Source organism: Lissotriton helveticus, chromosome 6 (assembly GCF_964261635.1).
Source record: "Lissotriton helveticus chromosome 6, aLisHel1.1, whole genome shotgun sequence".
Classification (NCBI taxonomy): domain Eukaryota; kingdom Metazoa; phylum Chordata; class Amphibia; order Caudata; family Salamandridae; genus Lissotriton; species Lissotriton helveticus.
This window is the reverse complement of record NC_136067.1, coordinates 4,418,795-4,436,631: the sequence shown is the minus strand read 5'-3', so window position 1 is coordinate 4,436,631 and position 17,837 is coordinate 4,418,795. Positions and strand designations below refer to the sequence as shown.

At 55.0% G+C, this 17,837-nt stretch overlaps 1 protein-coding gene across 2 annotated transcripts in view; it reads right to left on the bottom strand.

Annotated features, from left to right (window-relative positions):
- GNMT (glycine N-methyltransferase) overlaps positions 1-14,419 on the bottom strand; it is a 73,965-nt gene extending 59,546 nt beyond the window's left edge. Inside the window, exons 1-2 of one of the 2 annotated variants that reach the window (XM_078647234.1) lie at positions 14,289-14,419; positions 13,870-14,131 (exon numbers count right to left, since the gene is read on the bottom strand). In XM_078647234.1, the coding sequence (XP_078503360.1) occupies positions 13,870-14,075 (206 nt within the window). In that variant the 5' untranslated portion in view covers positions 14,076-14,131; positions 14,289-14,419. Of the gene's footprint in view, positions 1-13,869; positions 14,236-14,288 lie in introns of those variants that run through there. The other variant, XM_078647235.1, reaches the window with a different exon arrangement.
- Between the last annotated feature and the right edge of the window lie 3,418 nt (positions 14,420-17,837).

Genomic DNA, 17,837 nt, shown 5'->3' with positions numbered 1-17,837 from the left:
CCTGCACTGCCTGTTCCATGCCCGCTCTGTGTGTCTGTATGAAGCTTGCACTGCCTGTTCCATGCCCGCTCTGTGTGTCTGTCTGAAGCTTGCACCGCCTGTCCCATGCCCACTCTGTGTGTCTGTATGAAGCTTGCACCGCCTGTTCCATGCCCGCTCTGTGTGTCTGTATGAAGCTTGCACTGCCTGTTCCATGCCTGCTCTGTGTGTCTGTATGAAGCTTGCACCGCCTGTTCCATGCCCGCTCTGTGTGTCTGTATGAAGCGTGCACCGCCTGTTCCATGCCTGCTCTGTGTGTCTGTATGAAGCTTGCACCGCCTGTTCCATGCCCGCTCTGTGTGTCTGTATGAAGCTTTACCGCCTGTTCCATGCCCGCTCTGTGTGTCTGTATGAAGCTTGCACCGCCTGTTCCATGCCCGCTCTGTGTGTCTGTATGAAGCTTGCACCGCCTGCTCCATGCCCGCTCTGTGTGTCTGTATGAAGCTTGCACCGCCTGCTCCATGCCCGCTCTGTGTGTCTGTATGAAGCTTGCACCGCCTGTTCCATGCCCGCTCTGTGTGTCTGTATGAAGCTTGCACCGCCTGTTCCATGCCCGCTCTGTGTGTCTGTGTGAAGCTTGCACCGCCTGTTCCATGCCCGCTCTGTGTGTCTGTGTGAAGCTTGCACCGCCTGTTCCATGCCCGCTCTGTGTGTCTGTATGAAGCTTGCACCGCCTGTTCCATGCCCGCTCTGTGTGTCTGTATGAAGCTTGCACCGCCTGTTCCATGCCCGGTCTGTGTGTCTGTGTGAAGCTTGCACCGCCTGTTCCATGCCCGCTCTGTGTGTCTGTATGAAGCTTGCACTGCCTGTTCCATGCCCGCTCTGTGTGTCTGTATGAAGCTTGCACCGCCTGTTCAATGCCCTCTCTGTGTGTCTGTATGAAGCTTGCACTGCCTGTTCCATGCCTGCTCTGTGTGTCTGTATGAAGCTTGCACCGCCTGTTCCATGCCCGCTCTGTGTGTCTGTGGGAAGCTTGCACTGCCTGTTCCATGCCCGCTCTGTGTGTCTGTATGAAGCTTGCACTGCCTGTTCCATGCCCGCTCTGTGTGTCTGTATGAAGCTTGCACCGCCTGTTCCATGCCCGTTCTGTGTGTCTGAAGCTTGCACCGCCTGTTCCATGCCCGCTCTGTGTGTCTGTATGAAGCTTGCAGTGTCTGTTCCATGCCCGCTCTGTGTGTCTGTGGGAAGCTGGCACCGCCTGTTCCATGCCTGCTCTGTGTGTCTGTATGAAGCTTGCACCGCCTGTTCCATGCCCGCTCTGTGTGTCTGTATGAAGCTTGCACCGCCTGTTCCATGCCTGCTCTGTGTGTCGGAAGCTTGCACCGCCTGTTCCATGCCTGCTCTGTGTGTCTGGGGGAAGCTTGCACCGCCTGCTCCATGCCTGCTCTGTGTGTCTGTATGAAGCTTGCACTGCCTGTTCCATGCCTGCTCTGTGTCTGTATGAAGCTTGCACCGCCTGTTCCATGCCCGCTCTGTGTGTCTGTATGAAGCTTGCAGTGTCTGTTCCATGCCTGCTCTGTGTGTCTGAAGCTTGCACCGCCTGTTCCATGCCCGCTCTGTGTGTCTGTATGAAGCTTGCACCGCCTGTTCCATGCCTGCTCTGTGTGTCTGTATGAAGCTTGCACCGCCTGTTCCATGCCCGCTCTGTGTGTCTGTATGAAGCTTGCACCGCCTGTTCCATGCCCGCTCTGTGTGTCTGTGTGAAGCTTGCACCGCCTGTTCCATGCCTGCTCTGTCTGTATGAAGCTTGCACCGCCTGTTCCATGCCCGCTCTGTGTGTCTGTATGAAGCTTACACCGCCTGTTCCATGCCTGTTCTGTGTGTCTGTATGAAGCTTGCACCGCCTGTTCCATGCCCGCTCTGTGTGTCTGTATGAAGCTTGCACCGCCTGTTCCATGCCTGCTCTGTGTCTGTATGAAGCTTGCACCGCCTGTTCCATGCCCGCTCTGTGTGTCTGTATGAAGCTTGCACCGCCTGTTCCATGCCCGCTCTGTGGGTCTGTAGGAAGCTTGCACCGCCTGTTCCATGCCCGCTCTGTGTGTCTGGGGGAAGCTTGCACTGCCTGTTCCATGCCCGCTCTGTGTGTCTGTATGAAGCTTGCACCGCCTGTTCCATGCCCACTCTGTGTGTCTGTATGAAGCTTGCACTGCCTGTTCCATGCCTGCTCAGTGTGAAGCTTGCACCGCCTGTTCCATGCCTGCTCTGTAAATGTAAATGTAAATGTAGTATACTTGTAAAGCGCACAGCTGCCCCAGCAACGGGGCGTCCCGGCGCTGTATAACTCTGGGGAACCCGTCCTGGCTTTCCCTGTGGGATGGTCCCTGCTGGGAGTCCCCAAGGTGGAGCCAGGCATCCCCGGAATTGGTGGGGCCGTTGTGGAGATTAGGCAAGCTAATGCCCAGAGTTGCCGAGTGGAACCCCTGATTAGAGTAAGCACCGAAGCGAGAATTATCGAGTCCGCTGACCAAGGTCCACGACCCTGCCGCGTCGGGAATTGAACCCTGGTCCCAGGCTGACTTCTGCTCTCAGGCCTGCCGCCTCTAACCAGTGAGCCACACTACTCCACACTACTCTGTGTGTCTGTATGAAGCTTGCACCGCCTGTTCCATGCCCGCTCTGTGTGTCTGTGTGAAGCTTGCACCGCCTGTTCCATGCCCGATCTGTGTGTCTGTGTGAAGCTTGCACCGCCTGTTCCATGCCTGCTCTGTGTGTCTGTATAAAGCTTGCACTGCCTGTTCCATGCCCGCTCTGTGTGTCTGTGTGAAGCTTGCACCGCCTGTTCCATGCCCGATCTGTGTGTCTGTGTGAAGCTTGCACCGCCTGTTCCATGCCCGCTCTGTGTCTGTGTGAAGCTTGCACCGCCTGTTCCATGCCAGCTCTGTGTGTCTGTATGAAGCTTGCACTGCCTGTTCCATGTCCGCTCTGTGTGTCTGTATGAAGCTTGCACCGCCTGTTCCATGCCCGCTCTGTGTGTCTGTGTGAAGCTTGCACCGCCTGTTCCATGCCCGCTCTGTGTGTCTGTGTGAAGCTTTCACCGCCTGTTCCATGCCCGCTCTTTGTGTCTGAAGCTTGCACCGCCTGTTCCATGCCCGCTCTGTGTGTCGTGTGTCTGTGTGAAGCTTGCACTGCCTGTTCCATGCCTGCTCTGTGTGTCTGTATGAAGCTTGCACCGCCTGTTCCATGCCTTCTCTGTGTATCTGTATGAAGCTTGCACTGCCTGTTCCATGCCTGCTCTGTGTGTCTGTATGAAGCTTGCACCGCCTGTTCCATGCCCGCTCTGTGTGTCTGTATGAAGCTTGCACCGCCTGTTCAATGCCCGCTCTGTGTGTCTGTATGAAGCTTGCACCGTCTGTTCCATGCCCGCTCTGTGTGTCTGTGGGAAGCTTGCACCGCCTGTTCCATGCCCGCTCTGTGTGTCTGTATGAAGCTTGCACCGCCTGTTCCATGTCTGCTCTGTGTGTCTATGAGAAGCTTGCACCGCCTGTTCAATGCCCGCTCTGTGTGTCTGAAGCTTGCACTGCCTGTTCCATGCCCGCTCTGTGTGTCTGTATGAAGCTTGCACCGCCTGTTCCATGCCCGCTCTGTGTGTCTGTATGAAGCTTGCACCGCCTGTTCCATGCCTGGTCTGTGTGACTGTATGAAGCTTGCACCGCCTGTTCCATGCCCGCTCTGTGTGTCTGAAGCTTGCACCGCCTGTTCCATGCCCGCTCTGTGTGTCTGTATGAAGCTTGCACCGCCTGTTCCATGCCCGCTCTGTGTGTCTGTGTGAAGCTTACACTGCCTGTTCCATGCCCGCTCTGTGTGTCTGTATGAAGCTTGCACCGCCTGTTCCAAGCCCGCTCTGTGTGTCTGAAGCTTGCACCGCCTGTTCCATGCCCGCTCTGTGTGTCTGTATGAAGCTTGCACCGCCTGTTCCATGCCCGCTCTGTGTGTCTGTATGAAGCTTGCACCGTCTGTTCCATGCCTGCTCTGTGTGTCTGTATGAAGCTTGCACCGCCTGTTCCATGGCCGCTCTGTGTGTCTGTATGAAGCTTGCACCGTCTGTTCCATGCCTGCTCTGTGTGTCTGTATGAAGCTTGCACTGCCTGTTCCATGCCCGCTCTGTGTGTCTGTATGAAGCTTGCACCGCCTGTTCCATGCCCGCTCTGTGTGTCTGTATGAAGCTTGCACCGCCTGTTCCATGCCTGCTCTGTGTGTCTGTATGAAGCTTGCACCGCCTGTTCCATGCCCGCTCTGTGTGTCTGTGTGAAGCTTGCACCGCCTGTTCCATGCCCGCTCTGTGTGTCTGTATGAAGCTTGCACCGCCTGTTCCATGCCCGCTCTGTGTGTCTGAAGCTTGCACCGCCTGTTCCATGCCCGCTCTGTGTGTCTGTATGAAGCTTGCACCGCCTGTTCCATGCCCGCTCTGTGTGTCTGTGTGAAGCTTGCACTGCCTGTTCCATGCCCGCTCTGTGTGTCTGTATGAAGCTTGCACCGCCTGTTCCATGCCCGCTCTGTGTGTCTGAAGCTTGCACCGCCTGTTCCATGTCCGCTCTGTGTGTCTGTATGAAGCTTGCACCGCCTGTTCCATGCCCGCTCTGTGTGTCTGTATGAAGCTTGCACCGTCCGTTCCATGCCTGCTCTGTGTGTCTGTATGAAGCTTGCACCGCCTGTTCCATGCCCGCTCTGTGTGTCTGTATGAAGCTTGCACCGTCTGTTCCATGCCTGCTCTGTGTGTCTGTATGAAGCTTGCACTGCCTGTTCCATGCCCGCTCTGTGTGTCTGTATGAAGCTTGCACCGCCTGTTCCATGCCCGCTCTGTGTGTCTGAAGCTTGCACCGCCTGTTCCATGCCCGCTCTGTGTGTCTGAAGCTTGCACCGCCTGTTCCATGCCCGCTCTGTGTGTCTGTATGAAGCTTGCACTGCCTGTTCCATGCCCGCTCTGTGTGTCTGTATGAAGCTTGCACCGCCTGTTCCATGCCCGCTCTGTGTGTCTGAAGCTTGCACCGCCTGTTCCATGCCCGCTCTGTGTGTCTGTATGAAGCTTGCACCGCCTGTTCCATGCCCGCTCTGTGTGTCTGTATGAAGCTTGCACCGTCTGTTCCATGCCTGCTCTGTGTGTCTGTATGAAGCTTGCACCGCCTGTTCCATGCCCGCTCTGTGTGTCTGTATGAAGCTTGCACTGCCTGTTCCATGCCCGCTCTGTGTGTCTGAAGCTTGCACCGCCTGTTCCATGCCCGCTCTGTGTGTCTGAAGCTTGCACCGCCTGTTCCATGCCCGCTCTGTGTGTCTGTATGAAGCTTGCACTGCCTGTTCCATGCCCGCTCTGTGTGTCTGTATGAAGCTTGCACCGCCTGTTCCATGCCCGCTCTGTGTGTCTGAAGCTTGCACCGCCTGTTCCATGCCCACTCTGTGTGTCTGTATGAAGCTTGCACCGCCTGTTCCATGTCCGCTCTGTGTGTCTGTATGAAGCTTGCACCGTCTGTTCCATGGCTGCTCTGTGTGTCTGTATGAAGCTTGCACCGCCTGTTCCATGCCCGCTCTGTGTGTCTGTATGAAGCTTGCACCGCCTGTTCCATGCCCGCTCTGTGTGTCTGTGTGAAGCTTGCACCGCCTGCTCCATGCCCGCTCTGTGTGTCTGAAGCTTGCACCGCCTGCTCCATGCCCGCTCTGTGTGTCTGTATGAAGCTTGCACTGCCTGTTCCATGCCCGCTCTGTGTGTCTGTATGAAGCTTGCACCGTCTGTTCCATGGCTGCTCTGTGTGTCTGTATGAAGCTTGCACCGCCTGTTCCATGCCCGCTCTGTGTGTCTGTATGAAGCTTGCACCGCCTGTTCCATGCCCGCTCTGTGTGTCTGTATGAAGCTTGCACCGTCTGTTCCATGCCTGCTCTGTGTGTCTGTATGAAGCTTGCACCGCCTGTTCCATGCCTGCTCTGTGTGTCTGTATGAAGCTTGCACTGCCTGTTCCATGCCCGCTCTGTGTGTCTGTATGAAGCTTGCACTGCCTGTTCCATGCCCGCTCTGTGTGTCTGTATGAAGCTTGCACCGCCTGTTCCATGCCCGCTCTGTGTGTCTGTATGAAGCTTGCACCGTCTGTTCCATGCCTGCTCTGTGTGTCTGTATGAAGCTTGCACCGCCTGTTCCATGCCCTCTCTGTGTGTCTGTATGAAGCTTGCACCGTCTGTTCCATGCCTGCTCTGTGTGTCTGTATGAAGCTTGCACCGTCTGTTCCATGCCTGCTCTGTGTGTCTGTATGAAGCTTGCACTGCCTGTTCCATGCCCGCTCTGTGTGTCTGTATGAAGCTTGCACCGCCTGTTCCATGCCTGCTCTGTGTGTCTGTGTGAAGCTTGCACCGCCTGTTCCATGCCCGCTCTGTGTGTCTGTGTGAAGCTTGCACCGCCTGTTCCATGCCCGCTCTGTGTGTCTGTGTGAAGCTTGCACCGTCTGTTCCATGCCCGCTCTGTGTGTCTGGGGGAAGCTTGCACCACCTGTTCCATGCCTGCTCTGTGTGTCTGTATGAAGCTTGCACCGCCTGTTCCATGCCTGCTCTGTGTGTCTGTATGAAGCTTGCACCGCCTGTTCCATGCCGGCTCTGTGTGTCTGTCTGAAGCTTGCACCGCCTGTCCCATGCCCGCTCTGTGTGTCTGTATGAAGCTTGCACCGCCTGTTCCATGCCTGCTCTGTGTGTCTGTGGGAAGCTTGCACCGCCTGTTCCATGCCTGCTCTGTGTGTCTGTATGAAGCTTGCACCGCCTGTTCCATGCCCGCTCTGTGTGTCTGTATGAAGCTTGCACCGCCTGTTCCATGCCTGCTCTGTGTGTCTGTATGAAGCTTGCACCGCCTGTTCCATGCCCGCTCTGTGTGTCTGTATGAAGCTTGCACCACCTGTTCCATGCCCGCTCTGTGTGTCTGTGTGAAGCTTGCACCGCCTGTTCCATGCCTGCTCTGTGTGTCTGTATGAAGCTTGCACCGTCTGTTCCATGCCTGCTCTGTGTGTCTGTATGAAGCTTGCACCGCCTGTTCCATGCCCGCTCTGTGTGTCTGTGGGAAGCTTGCACCGCCTGTTCCATGCCCGCTCTGTGTGTCTGTATGAAGCTTGCACCGCCTGTTCCATGCCCGCTCTGTGTGTCTGTATGAAGCTTGCACCGCCTGTTCCATGCCCGCTCTGTGTGTCTGTATGAAGCTTGCACCGCCTGTTCCATGCCCGCTCTGTGTGTCTGTGGGAAGCTTGCACCGCCTGTTCCATGCCTGCTCTGTGTGTCTGTGACGCTTGCACCGCCTGTTCCATGCCCGCTCTGTGTGTCTGTATGAAGCTTGCACTGCCTGTTCCATGCCAGCTCTGTGTGTCTGTATGAAGCTTGCACTGCCTGTTCCATGCCCGCTCTGTGTGTCTGTATGAAGCTTGCACCGCCTGTTCCATGCCCGCTCTGTGTGTCTGTGGGAAGCTTGCACCGCCTGTTCCATGCCTGCTCTGTGTGTCTGTGACGCTTGCACCGCCTGTTCCATGCCCGCTCTGTGTGTCTGTATGAAGCTTGCACTGCCTGTTCCATGCCAGCTCTGTGTGTCTGTATGAAGCTTGCACCGCCTGTTCCATGCCCGCTCTGTGTGTCTGTGGGAAGCTTGCACCGCCTGTTCCATGCCTGCTCTGTGTGTCTGTGACGCTTGCACCGCCTGTTCCATGCCCGCTCTGTGTGTCTGTATGAAGCTTGCACCGCCTGTTCCATGCCAGCTCTGTGTGTCTGTATGAAGCTTGCACCGCCTGTTCCATGCCCGCTCTGTGTGTCTGTATGAAGCTTGCACCGCCTGTTCCATGCCCGCTCTGTGTGTCTGTATGAAGCTTGCACCGCCTGTTCCATGCCCGCTCTCTGTGTCTGTATGAAGCTTGCACCGCCTGTTCCATGCCCGCTCTGTGTGTCTGTATGAAGCTTGCACCGCCTGTTCCATGCCCGCTCTGTGTGTCTGAAGCTTGCACCGCCTGCTCCATGCCCGCTCTGTGTGTCTGTATGAAGCTTGCACTGCCTGTTCCATGCCTGCTCTGTGTGTCTGTGACGCTTGCACCGCCTGTTCCATGCCCGCTCTGTGTGTCTGTATGAAGCTTGCACTGCCTGTTCCATGCCCGCTCTGTGTGTCTGTATGAAGCTTGCACCGCCTGCTCCATGCCCGCTCTGTGTGTCTGTATGAAGCTTGCACCGCCTGTTCCATGCCCGCTCTGTGTGTCTGTATGAAGCTTGCACCGCCTGTTCCATGCCCGCTCTGTGTGTCTGTATGAAGCTTGCACCGCCTGTTCCATGCCCGCTCTCTGTGTCTGTATGAAGCTTGCACCGCCTGTTCCATGCCCGCTCTGTGTGTCTGAAGCTTGCACCGCCTGCTCCATGCCCGCTCTGTGTGTCTGTATGAAGCTTGCACTGCCTGTTCCATGCCTGCTCTGTGTGTCTGTATGAAGCTTGCACCGCCTGTTCCATGCCCGCTCTGTGTGTCTGTATGAAGCTTGCACTGCCTGTTCCATGCCCGCTCTGTGTGTCTGTATGAAGCTTGCACCGCCTGCTCCATGCCCGCTCTGTGTGTCTGTGTGAAGCTTGCACCGCCTGTTCCATGCCCGCTCTGTGTGTCTGTGTGAAGCTTGCACCGCCTGTTCCATGCCCGCTCTGTGTGTCTGTGTGAAGCTTGCACCGCCTGTTCCATGCCCGCTCTGTGTGTCTGTGTGAAGCTTGCACCGCCTGTTCCATGCCCGCTCTGTGTGTCTGTGTGAAGCTTGCACCGCCTGTTCCATGCCCGCTCTGTGTGTCTGTGTGAAGCTTGCACCACCTGTTCCATGCCCGCTCTGTGTGTCTGTGTGAAGCTTGCACCGCCTGTCCCATGCCCGCTCTGTGTGTCTGTGTGAAGCTTGCACCGCCTGTTCCATGCCCGCTCTGTGTGTCTGTATGAAGCTTGCACCGCCTGTTCCATGCCCGCTCTGTGGGTCTGTATGAAGCTTGCACCGCCTGTTCCATGCCCGCTCTGTGGGTCTGTAGGAAGCTTGCACCGCCTGTTCCATGCCCGCTCTGTGGGTCTGGGGGAAGCTTGCACCGCCTGTTCCATGCCCGCTCTGTGTGTCTGTGGGAAGCTTGCACCCCCTGTTCCATGCCTGCTCTGTGTGTCTGTGTGAAGCTTGCACCGCCTGTTCCATGCCCGCTCTGTGTGTCTGTGTGAAGCTTGCACCGCCTGTTCCATGCCCGCTCTGTGTGTCTGTGTGAAGCTTGCACCACCTGTTCCATGCCCGCTCTGTGTGTCTGTATGAAGCTTGCACCGCCTGTTCCATGCCCGCTCTGTGTGTCTGTGTGAAGCTTGCACCACCTGTTCCATGCCCGCTCTGTGTGTCTGTGTGAAGCTTGCACCACCTGTTCCATGCCCGCTCTGTGTGTCTGTATGACGCTTGCACCGCCTGTCCCATGCCCGCTCTGTGTGTCTGTATGACGCTTGCACCGCCTGTCCCATGCCCGCTCTGTGTGTCTGTGTGAAGCTTGCACCGCCTGTTCCATGCCCGCTCTGTGTGTCTGTATGAAGCTTGCACCGCCTGTCCCATGCCTGCTCTGTGTGTCTGTATGAAGCTTGCACCGCCTGTTCCATGCCCGCTCTGTGTGTCTGTGTGAAGCTTGCACCGCCTGTTCCATGCCCGCTCTGTGTGTCTGTGGGAAGCTTGCATTGCCTGTTCCATGCCCGCTCTGTGTGTCTGTGTGAAGCTTGCACCGCCTGTTCCATGCCCGCTCTGTGTGTCTGTGGGAAGCTTGCATTGCCTGTTCCATGCCCGCTCTGTGTGTCTGTATGAAGCTTGCACCGCCTGTTCCATGCCTGCTCTGTGTGTCTGTATGAAGCTTGCACCGCCTGTTCCATGCCCGCTCTGTGTGTCTGTATGAAGCTTGCACCGCCTGTTCCATGCCCGCTCTGTGTGTCTGTATGAAGCTTGCACTGCCTGTTCCATGCCTGCTCTGTGTGTCTGTATGAAGCTTGCACTGCCTGTTCCATGCCCGCTCTGTGTGTCTGTATGAAGCTTGCACCGCCTGTTCCATGCCCGCTCTGTGTCTGTATGAAGCTTGCAGTGCCTTTTCCATGCCCGCTCTGTGTGTCTGTATGAAGCTTGCACTGCCTGTTCCATGCCCGCTCTGTGTGTCTGTATGAAGCTTGCACTGCCTGTTCCATGCCTGCTCTGTGTGTCTGTATGAAGCTTGCACTGCCTGTTCCATGCCCGCTCTGTGTGTCTGTATGAAGCTTGCACTGCCTGTTCCATGCCCGCTCTGTGTGTCTGTATGAAGCTTGCACCGCCTGTTCCATGCCCGCTCTGTGTGTCTGTATGAAGCTTGCACCCCCTGTTCCATGCCCGCTCTGTGTGTCTGTATGAAGCTTGCACTGCCTGTTCCATGCCCGCTCTGTGTGTCTGTATGAAGCTTGCACTGCCTGTTCCATGCCCGCTCTGTGTGTCTGTATGAAGCTTGCACCGCCTGTTCCATGCCCGCTCTGTGTGTCTGTATGAAGCTTGCACCCCCTGTTCCATGCCCGCTCTGTGTGTCTGTGTGAAGCTTGCACCGCCTGTTCCATGCCCGCTCTGTGTGTCTGTGTGAAGCTTGCACCCCCTGTTCCATGCCCGCTCTGTGTGTCTGTGTGAAGCTTGCACCGCCTGTCCCATGCCCGCTCTGTGTGTCTGTATGAAGCTTGCACTGCCTGTTCCATGCCCGCTCTGTGTGTCTGTATGAAGCTTGCACCGCCTGTTCCATGCCCGCTCTGTGTGTCTGTATGAAGCTTGCACCCCCTGTTCCATGCCTGCTCTGTGTGTCTGTATGAAGCTTGCACTGCCTGTTCCATGCCCGCTCTGTGTGTCTGTATGAAGCTTGCACCGCCTGTTCCATGCCTGCTCTGTGTGTCTGTATGAAGCTTGCACCGCCTGTTCCATGCCCGCTCTGTGTGTCTGTATGAAGCTTGCACCGCCTGTTCCATGCCCGCTCTGTGTGTCTGTATGAAGCTTGCACCGCCTGTTCCATGCCTGCTCTGTGTGTCTGTATGAAGCTTGCACCGCCTGTTCCATGCCCGCTCTGTGTGTCTGTATGAAGCTTGCACCGCCTGTTCCATGCCTGCTCTGTGTGTCTGTATGAAGCTTGCACCGCCTGTTCCATGCCTGCTCTGTGTGTCTGAAGCTTGCACCGCCTGTTCCATGCCTGCTCTGTGTGTCTGAAGCTTGCACCGCCTGTTCCATGCCTGCTCTGTGTGTCTGAAGCTTGCACCGCCTGTTCCATGCCCGCTCTGTGTGTCTGTGTGAAGCTTGCACTGCCTGTTCCATGCCCGCTCTGTGTGTCTGTATGAAGCTTGCACCCCCTGTTCCATGCCCGCTCTGTGTGTCTGTGTGAAGCTTGCACCGCCTGTTCCATGCCCGCTCTGTGTGTCTGTATGAAGCTTGCACCGCCTGTTCCATGCCCGCTCTGTGTGTCTGTGTGAAGCTTGCACCGCCTGTTCCATGCCCGCTCTGTGTGTCTGTGTGAAGCTTGCACCGCCTGTTCCATGCCCGCTCTGTGTGTCTGTATGAAGCTTGCACCGCCTGTTCCATGCCCGCTCTGTGTGTCTGTATGAAGCTTGCACCGCCTGTTCCATGCCCGCTCTGTGTGTCTGTGTGAAGCTTGCACCGCCTGTTCCATGCCCGCTCTGTGTGTCTGTATGAAGCTTGCACCGCCTGTTCCATGCCTTCTCTGTGTATCTGTATGAAGCTTGCACTGCCTGTTCCATGCCTGCTCTGTGTGTCTGTATGAAGCTTGCACCGCCTGTTCCATGCCTGCTCTGTGTGTCTGTATGAAGCTTGCACCGCCTGCTCCATGCCCGCTCTGTGTGTCTGTATGAAGCTTGCACCGCCTGTTCCATGCCTGCTCTGTGTGTCTGTATGAAGCTTGCACCGCCTGCTCCATGCCCGCTCTGTGTGTCTGTATGAAGCTTGCACCCCCTGTTCCATGCCCGCTCCGTGTGTCTGTATGAAGCTTGCACTGCCTGTTCCATGCCCGCTCTGTGTGTCTGTATGAAGCTTGCACTGCCTGTTCCATGCCTGCTCTGTGTGTCTGTATGAAGCTTGCACCGCCTGTTCCATGCCCGCTCTGTGTGTCTGTATGAAGCTTGCACCCCCTGTTCCATGCCCGCTCCGTGTGTCTGTATGAAGCTTGCACCCCCTGTTCCATGCCCGCTCCGAGAGTCTGTAATGTGGTTGTGATCCTGGGCACATCCCTTCCCCTCCCCGCCCCCCCACCAGGGCTCCTGTGACTTTAGAGTTTGTATCCTCGATGTCCCTCATGTGCTCCTCTGTGAAGCGCCTCGACGCCGCCCGTGGAGTTGGCGCTCGATCAACTCGCATTAAATCAATACAGATTGAGGAGGGGGGGCGGGTTTACCCCCCCCCCCCCCCCCCTCGGCTCCGCCCCCACCGGGTGTTTACGGCCACTTTGGGAAAGTTATTTTGGGAGGGAGGGGGGGCGGGGTCTGTATCGGCCAATCACAGGCCCAGGGCCCCGGCCACCTCCCTGCGGGGGGGGGGGGGGGAGGGGACGCAGGGGTGATGATGCAAGCCCCCCCCTCCCTTGCATCATGAGCGCCTGGAGCAGGTCTGGGGTTGTGGCCGCTGCATGTGAAGGAGAGGGGGGGGGTCACATGTACAGTCAGAACATACCTCGGTCAGAGGCCTCTGGGGGGCGCGTCTGTCTCCACAATTATACACGGAGGACTACAAGTCCCAGCATGCACCGGGCTGCGCGACAAACACCCATTGCAGCAGCACAACTGTGCATGGGTGTGTGGTGAACCCTGGATTGTGTCACCAGAGCCTCTGGACTCGTCTTCCACAGACACCCCTGGGAACTACAGACACCCCTGAACCACAGACACCCCTGAACCACAGACACCCCTGAACCACAGACACCCCTAGGAACCACAGACACCCGAAGAAACCACGGACACCCCTGGACCGGGACACCACAGACACAGCTGGACACCACTGACACCCCTGGGAACCACAGACCCCCCTGGGAACCAGAGACACCCCTGGACCTGGACACCACACACACCCCTGCACACCACAGACACACCAGGAAACCACAGACACACCAGGAAACCACAGACACACCAGGAAACCACAGACACCCCTGGGAACCACAGACAGCCCTGGAAACCACAGACACACCACCACCCTCTTCCCCAGAGGGAACACTGAAAACCCACACTCTATGAACAAAGGTGCTCCTTGCTCACCCCCTAGAAGTGCTGTCAGGGGTTTGAGGCGCTACACAAAGGTAGAATGCAGCAGAGAGGCGTCCTGTTCGTAGCGCCTTCTATTGCGGTTTGCTTCACGGCGCTGTAACGAGCAGGTGTCATCACAAGGATTGCATCAGGAGACCTGAAGGGTGAAGACATTTTCTCCATCAAACCCTTAACTCACTGAGATACCTCCCCCGCTCTGGCACCTCCCAGGCAGAGCAGCCGGACTAGTGCACCCACTGTAGGGGCCTGAGTCAGACCTCATGGTCACAGGTTCACTCAGCCTTTCATCCTTCTGATGTCGATAAAGTGAGTACCATTGAGTTAGGTAACAATAAACATCTGCTATTCAGCGCCAAGAGGCCCATGGGTGAACGTGCGCTTTACAAATGCACATGTTATGTTATAAACCGTGCATTTCTGGCGCGGTGGCACACACCCGGTGCCGCGGGGCACGTTGGGTGCGCTCCAGAAGCTGCTCCTACCCGCGGCAGGCATCATTGTTTCAGTTTGTTATAAATGGTTTCCAGTGTGTTATAAATCCTAGGTTGCCACGTTATATTACATCACATCACAAGAGTCGTGTCGCTCACCCGGTGCCGCAGGCCACGTCCAGCACGCTGCGGCAGCCGTGCCCCCGGAGCAGGGCCACCAGCCAGCTGCGGTACTCGTCGGTGCGGCTGCGGGTGTCGCCGATATACAGCTGCCACACTTTGGCCGCCTTGCCATCGGCGTACTGGTCCGGCAGCCCCTCGGCGGCCACCCCCAAAGAGCGGGTGCGGTAGATGCTGTCCACCATGGCGCGGCTGTGTCGGCGCTCGCGGTCCGGCGCTCGCAGCGGTGGCGAGCGAGTCGCTCAGATGCCTTCTGACAGTGGTGAGTTTTGGATACCGTAGCGGCAGCAGTCTGTGCTTGCAGCAGTCTGTGCTTGTTTTCGTCGCTCAGATGCCTCTGACAGTGGTGAGTTTTGGATACCGTAGCGGCAGCAGTCTGTGCTTGCAGCAGTCTGTGCTTGTTTTCGTCGCTCAGATGCCTCTGACAGTGGTGAGTTTTGGATACCGCACAGCAGTCTGTGCTTGCAGCAGTCTGTGCTTGTTTTCGTCGCTCAGATGCCTCTGACAGTGGTGAGTTTTTGGATACTGAGCCAGGAGCAGCGCTCACCGAGCTTTATACACTCCAGGGCAGCTCTGCCCACCCGGCCAGCCAATGGGAAGTCCCAGTGGGAAGGGCCGCCTCGCCTTCCGGCCAATGGAAGGCGTCGCTGCCGAGGGGCGGTCCTTCCACCCGGCTGACGGGATGAGGTGTGCTGAGGTCGACCTCACCCAGGAGCCAATGGGACGGGCGGCTTGGACACACCCCCGGCGCAGGCTCCGGCCTGTCTGTGGGGAGCCCGGCCTGGGGTCCTGCCTCAGACCTGGTAGGCAGTAGGGTCGGGTGTTACTGTGTCAAAGGCAGCAGAGAGGCCCAGCAGTGGTAGGGAAGCCTCAGCAGAGAGGCCCAGCAGTGGTAGGGCAGCCACGCCCTCCAGCCTCGGTAGTAGGGTCGGTGGTAGACTGTGTCAAAGGCAGCAGAGAGGCCCAGCAGTGGTAGGGCAGCCTCAGCAGAGAGGCCCAGCAATGGAAGGGCAGCCACACCCTGTCTGTCCAGGACCTGTCTGACCGAGGAGTGTTGGGCAGACCCTCCTGCCTCCTCTGTCTCTCCTCACCCCCCTGCCCCCCCCCCCCCTCGCCTCCTGCCCTCTCGTTTCCTGCTCTCTGGATCCCTCCTCTTCTTTCATGCTCTTCCTCCTCCCCCGCCCCTCCCCCTCGCCCCGCCCCTCCCGTCGCCCCGCCCCCCCTGACGTGAAGCCAGACAAGCTTTGGTAAAGTAAACAGGCCTCAGGGCAGTGTCGAGTCCCCGCCCCCTCCTGCCCCCTCCTGCCCCCTCCTGCCCGCACCCACGCACCTGCCAACAACATCAGGGACCGGAAATGACTGTCACAAGTACACCCCCCTCCCTCCCTCCACCCCCCCCCCCCTCCGGCTAGAGACTCAGGAGAGATATCAGTGGGAAGTGTTCACTTCTGCGGCTCTGGGGGGGGGGGGGGAGGAGGGGGTCTGCTGGGGGGGATGGGGGGGCTGCTGGGGGGGATGGGGGGGCTGCTGGGGGCTGTGCTGTCCTATCTCTGCCCCCCCCCCCCCCCCAGGCTCCTTCATTACTGGAAGGAAGAGGCACAAACATAGTCACCGGCCTTGCCTTTTGGAACTGTTGGCTTTGCCAATGTTTGTTTAGTGATACTGTGTGAGTTGGCTACAGAGGAAACAAACAAGCATTTGCAATGCAACAGGTCTTGCATTTACACAAGTTTGAGCAGTTGACATTGTAAATGACAGCGCCTTTTATTTTTGTTTTCATTTTTAAAACATAAATAAAAGGCGTCATTCACAACACCAAGAACTGAAACTATCGTATGGAACACGTAAGTATTCTAAATATCTGCAGTGATGGTGATCTCACACCTATATCTGCAGTGATGGTGATCTCACACCTATATCTGCAGTAATAGTGATCTCACACCTATATCTGCAGTAATATTGATCTCACACCTATATCTGCAGTAATATTGATCTCACACCTATATCTGAAGTAATAGTGATCTCACACCTATATCTGCAGTAATATTGATCTCACACCTATATCTGCAGTAATATTGATCTCACACCTATATCTGAAGTAATGGTGATCTCACACCTATATCTGAAGTAATGGTGATCTCACACCTATAACTGCAGTGATGGTGATCTCACACCTATAACTGCAGTGATGGTGATCTCACACCTATATCTGAAGTAATGGTGATCTCACACCTATATCTGCAGTAATGGTGATCTCACACCTATATCTGCAGTAATAGTGATCTCACACCTATGACTGCAGTAATGGTGATCTCACACCTATATCTGAAGTAATGGTGATCTCACACCTATAACTGCAGTGATGGTGATCTCACACCTATATCTGAAGTAATGGTGATCTCACACCTATATCTGAAGTAATGGTGATCTCACACCTATATCTGCAGTAATGGTGATCTCACACCTATATCTGCAGTAATATTGATCTCACACCTATATCTGCAGTAATATTGATCTCACACCTATATCAGAAGTAATGGTGATCTCACACCTATATCTGAAGTAATGGTGATCTCACACCTATATCTGAAGTAATGGTGATCTCACACCTATATCTGAAGTAATAGTGATCTCACACTTATATCTGAAGTAATAGTGATCTCACACCTATATCTGAAGTAATATTGATCTCACACCTATATCTGAAGTAATGGTGATCTCACACCTATATCTGAAGTAATAGTGATCTCACACCTATATCTGAAGTAATATTGATCTCACACCTATATCTGAAGTAATGGTGATCTCACACCTATATCTGAAGTAATAGTGATCTCACACTTATATCTGCAGTAATGGTGATCTCACACCTATATCTGCAGTAATAGTGATCTCACACCTATATCTGAAGTAATGGTGATCTCACACCTATATCTTAAGTAATATTGATCTCACACCTATATCTGCAGTAATATTGATCTCACACCTATATCTGAAGTAATGGTGATCTCACACCTATATCTGAAGTAATATTGATCTCACACCTATATCTGCAGTAATGGTGATCTCACACCTATATCTGCAGTAATAGTGATCTCACACCTATATCTGCAGTAATATTGATCTCACACCTATATCTGCAGTAATAGTGATCTCACACCTATATCTGCAGTAATATTGATCTCACACCTATATATGCAGTAATATTGATCTCACACCTATATCAGAAGTAATGGTGATCTCACACCTATAACTGCAGTGATGGTGATCTCACACCTATATCTGAAGTAATGGTGATCTCACACCTATATCTGAAGTAATGGTGATCTCACACCTATATCTGCAGTAATGGTGATCTCACACCTATATCTGCAGTAATAGTGATCTCACACCTATATCTGCAGTAATATTGATCTCACACCTATATCTGCAGTAATATTGATCTCACACCTATATCAGAAGTAATGGTGATCTCACACCTATATCTGCAGTAATAGTGATCTCACACCTATATCTGCAGTAATATTGATCTCACACCTATATCTGGAGTAATATTGATCTCACACCTATATCAGAAGTAATGGTGATCTCACACCTATATCTGAAGTAATAGTGATCTCACACCTATATCTGAAGTAATATTGATCTCACACCTATATCTGAAGTAATATTGATCTCACACCTATATCTGAAGTAATGGTGATCTCACACCTATAACTGCAGTGATGGTGATCTCACACCTATAACTGCAGTGATGGTGATCTCACACCTATATCTGAAGTAATGGTGATCTCACACCTATATCTGAAGTAATGGTGATCTCACACCTATATCTGCAGTAATGGTGATCTCACACCTATATCTGCAGTAATATTGATCTCACACCTATATCAGAAGTAATGGTGATCTCACACCTATATCTGAAGTAATGGTGATCTCACACCTAT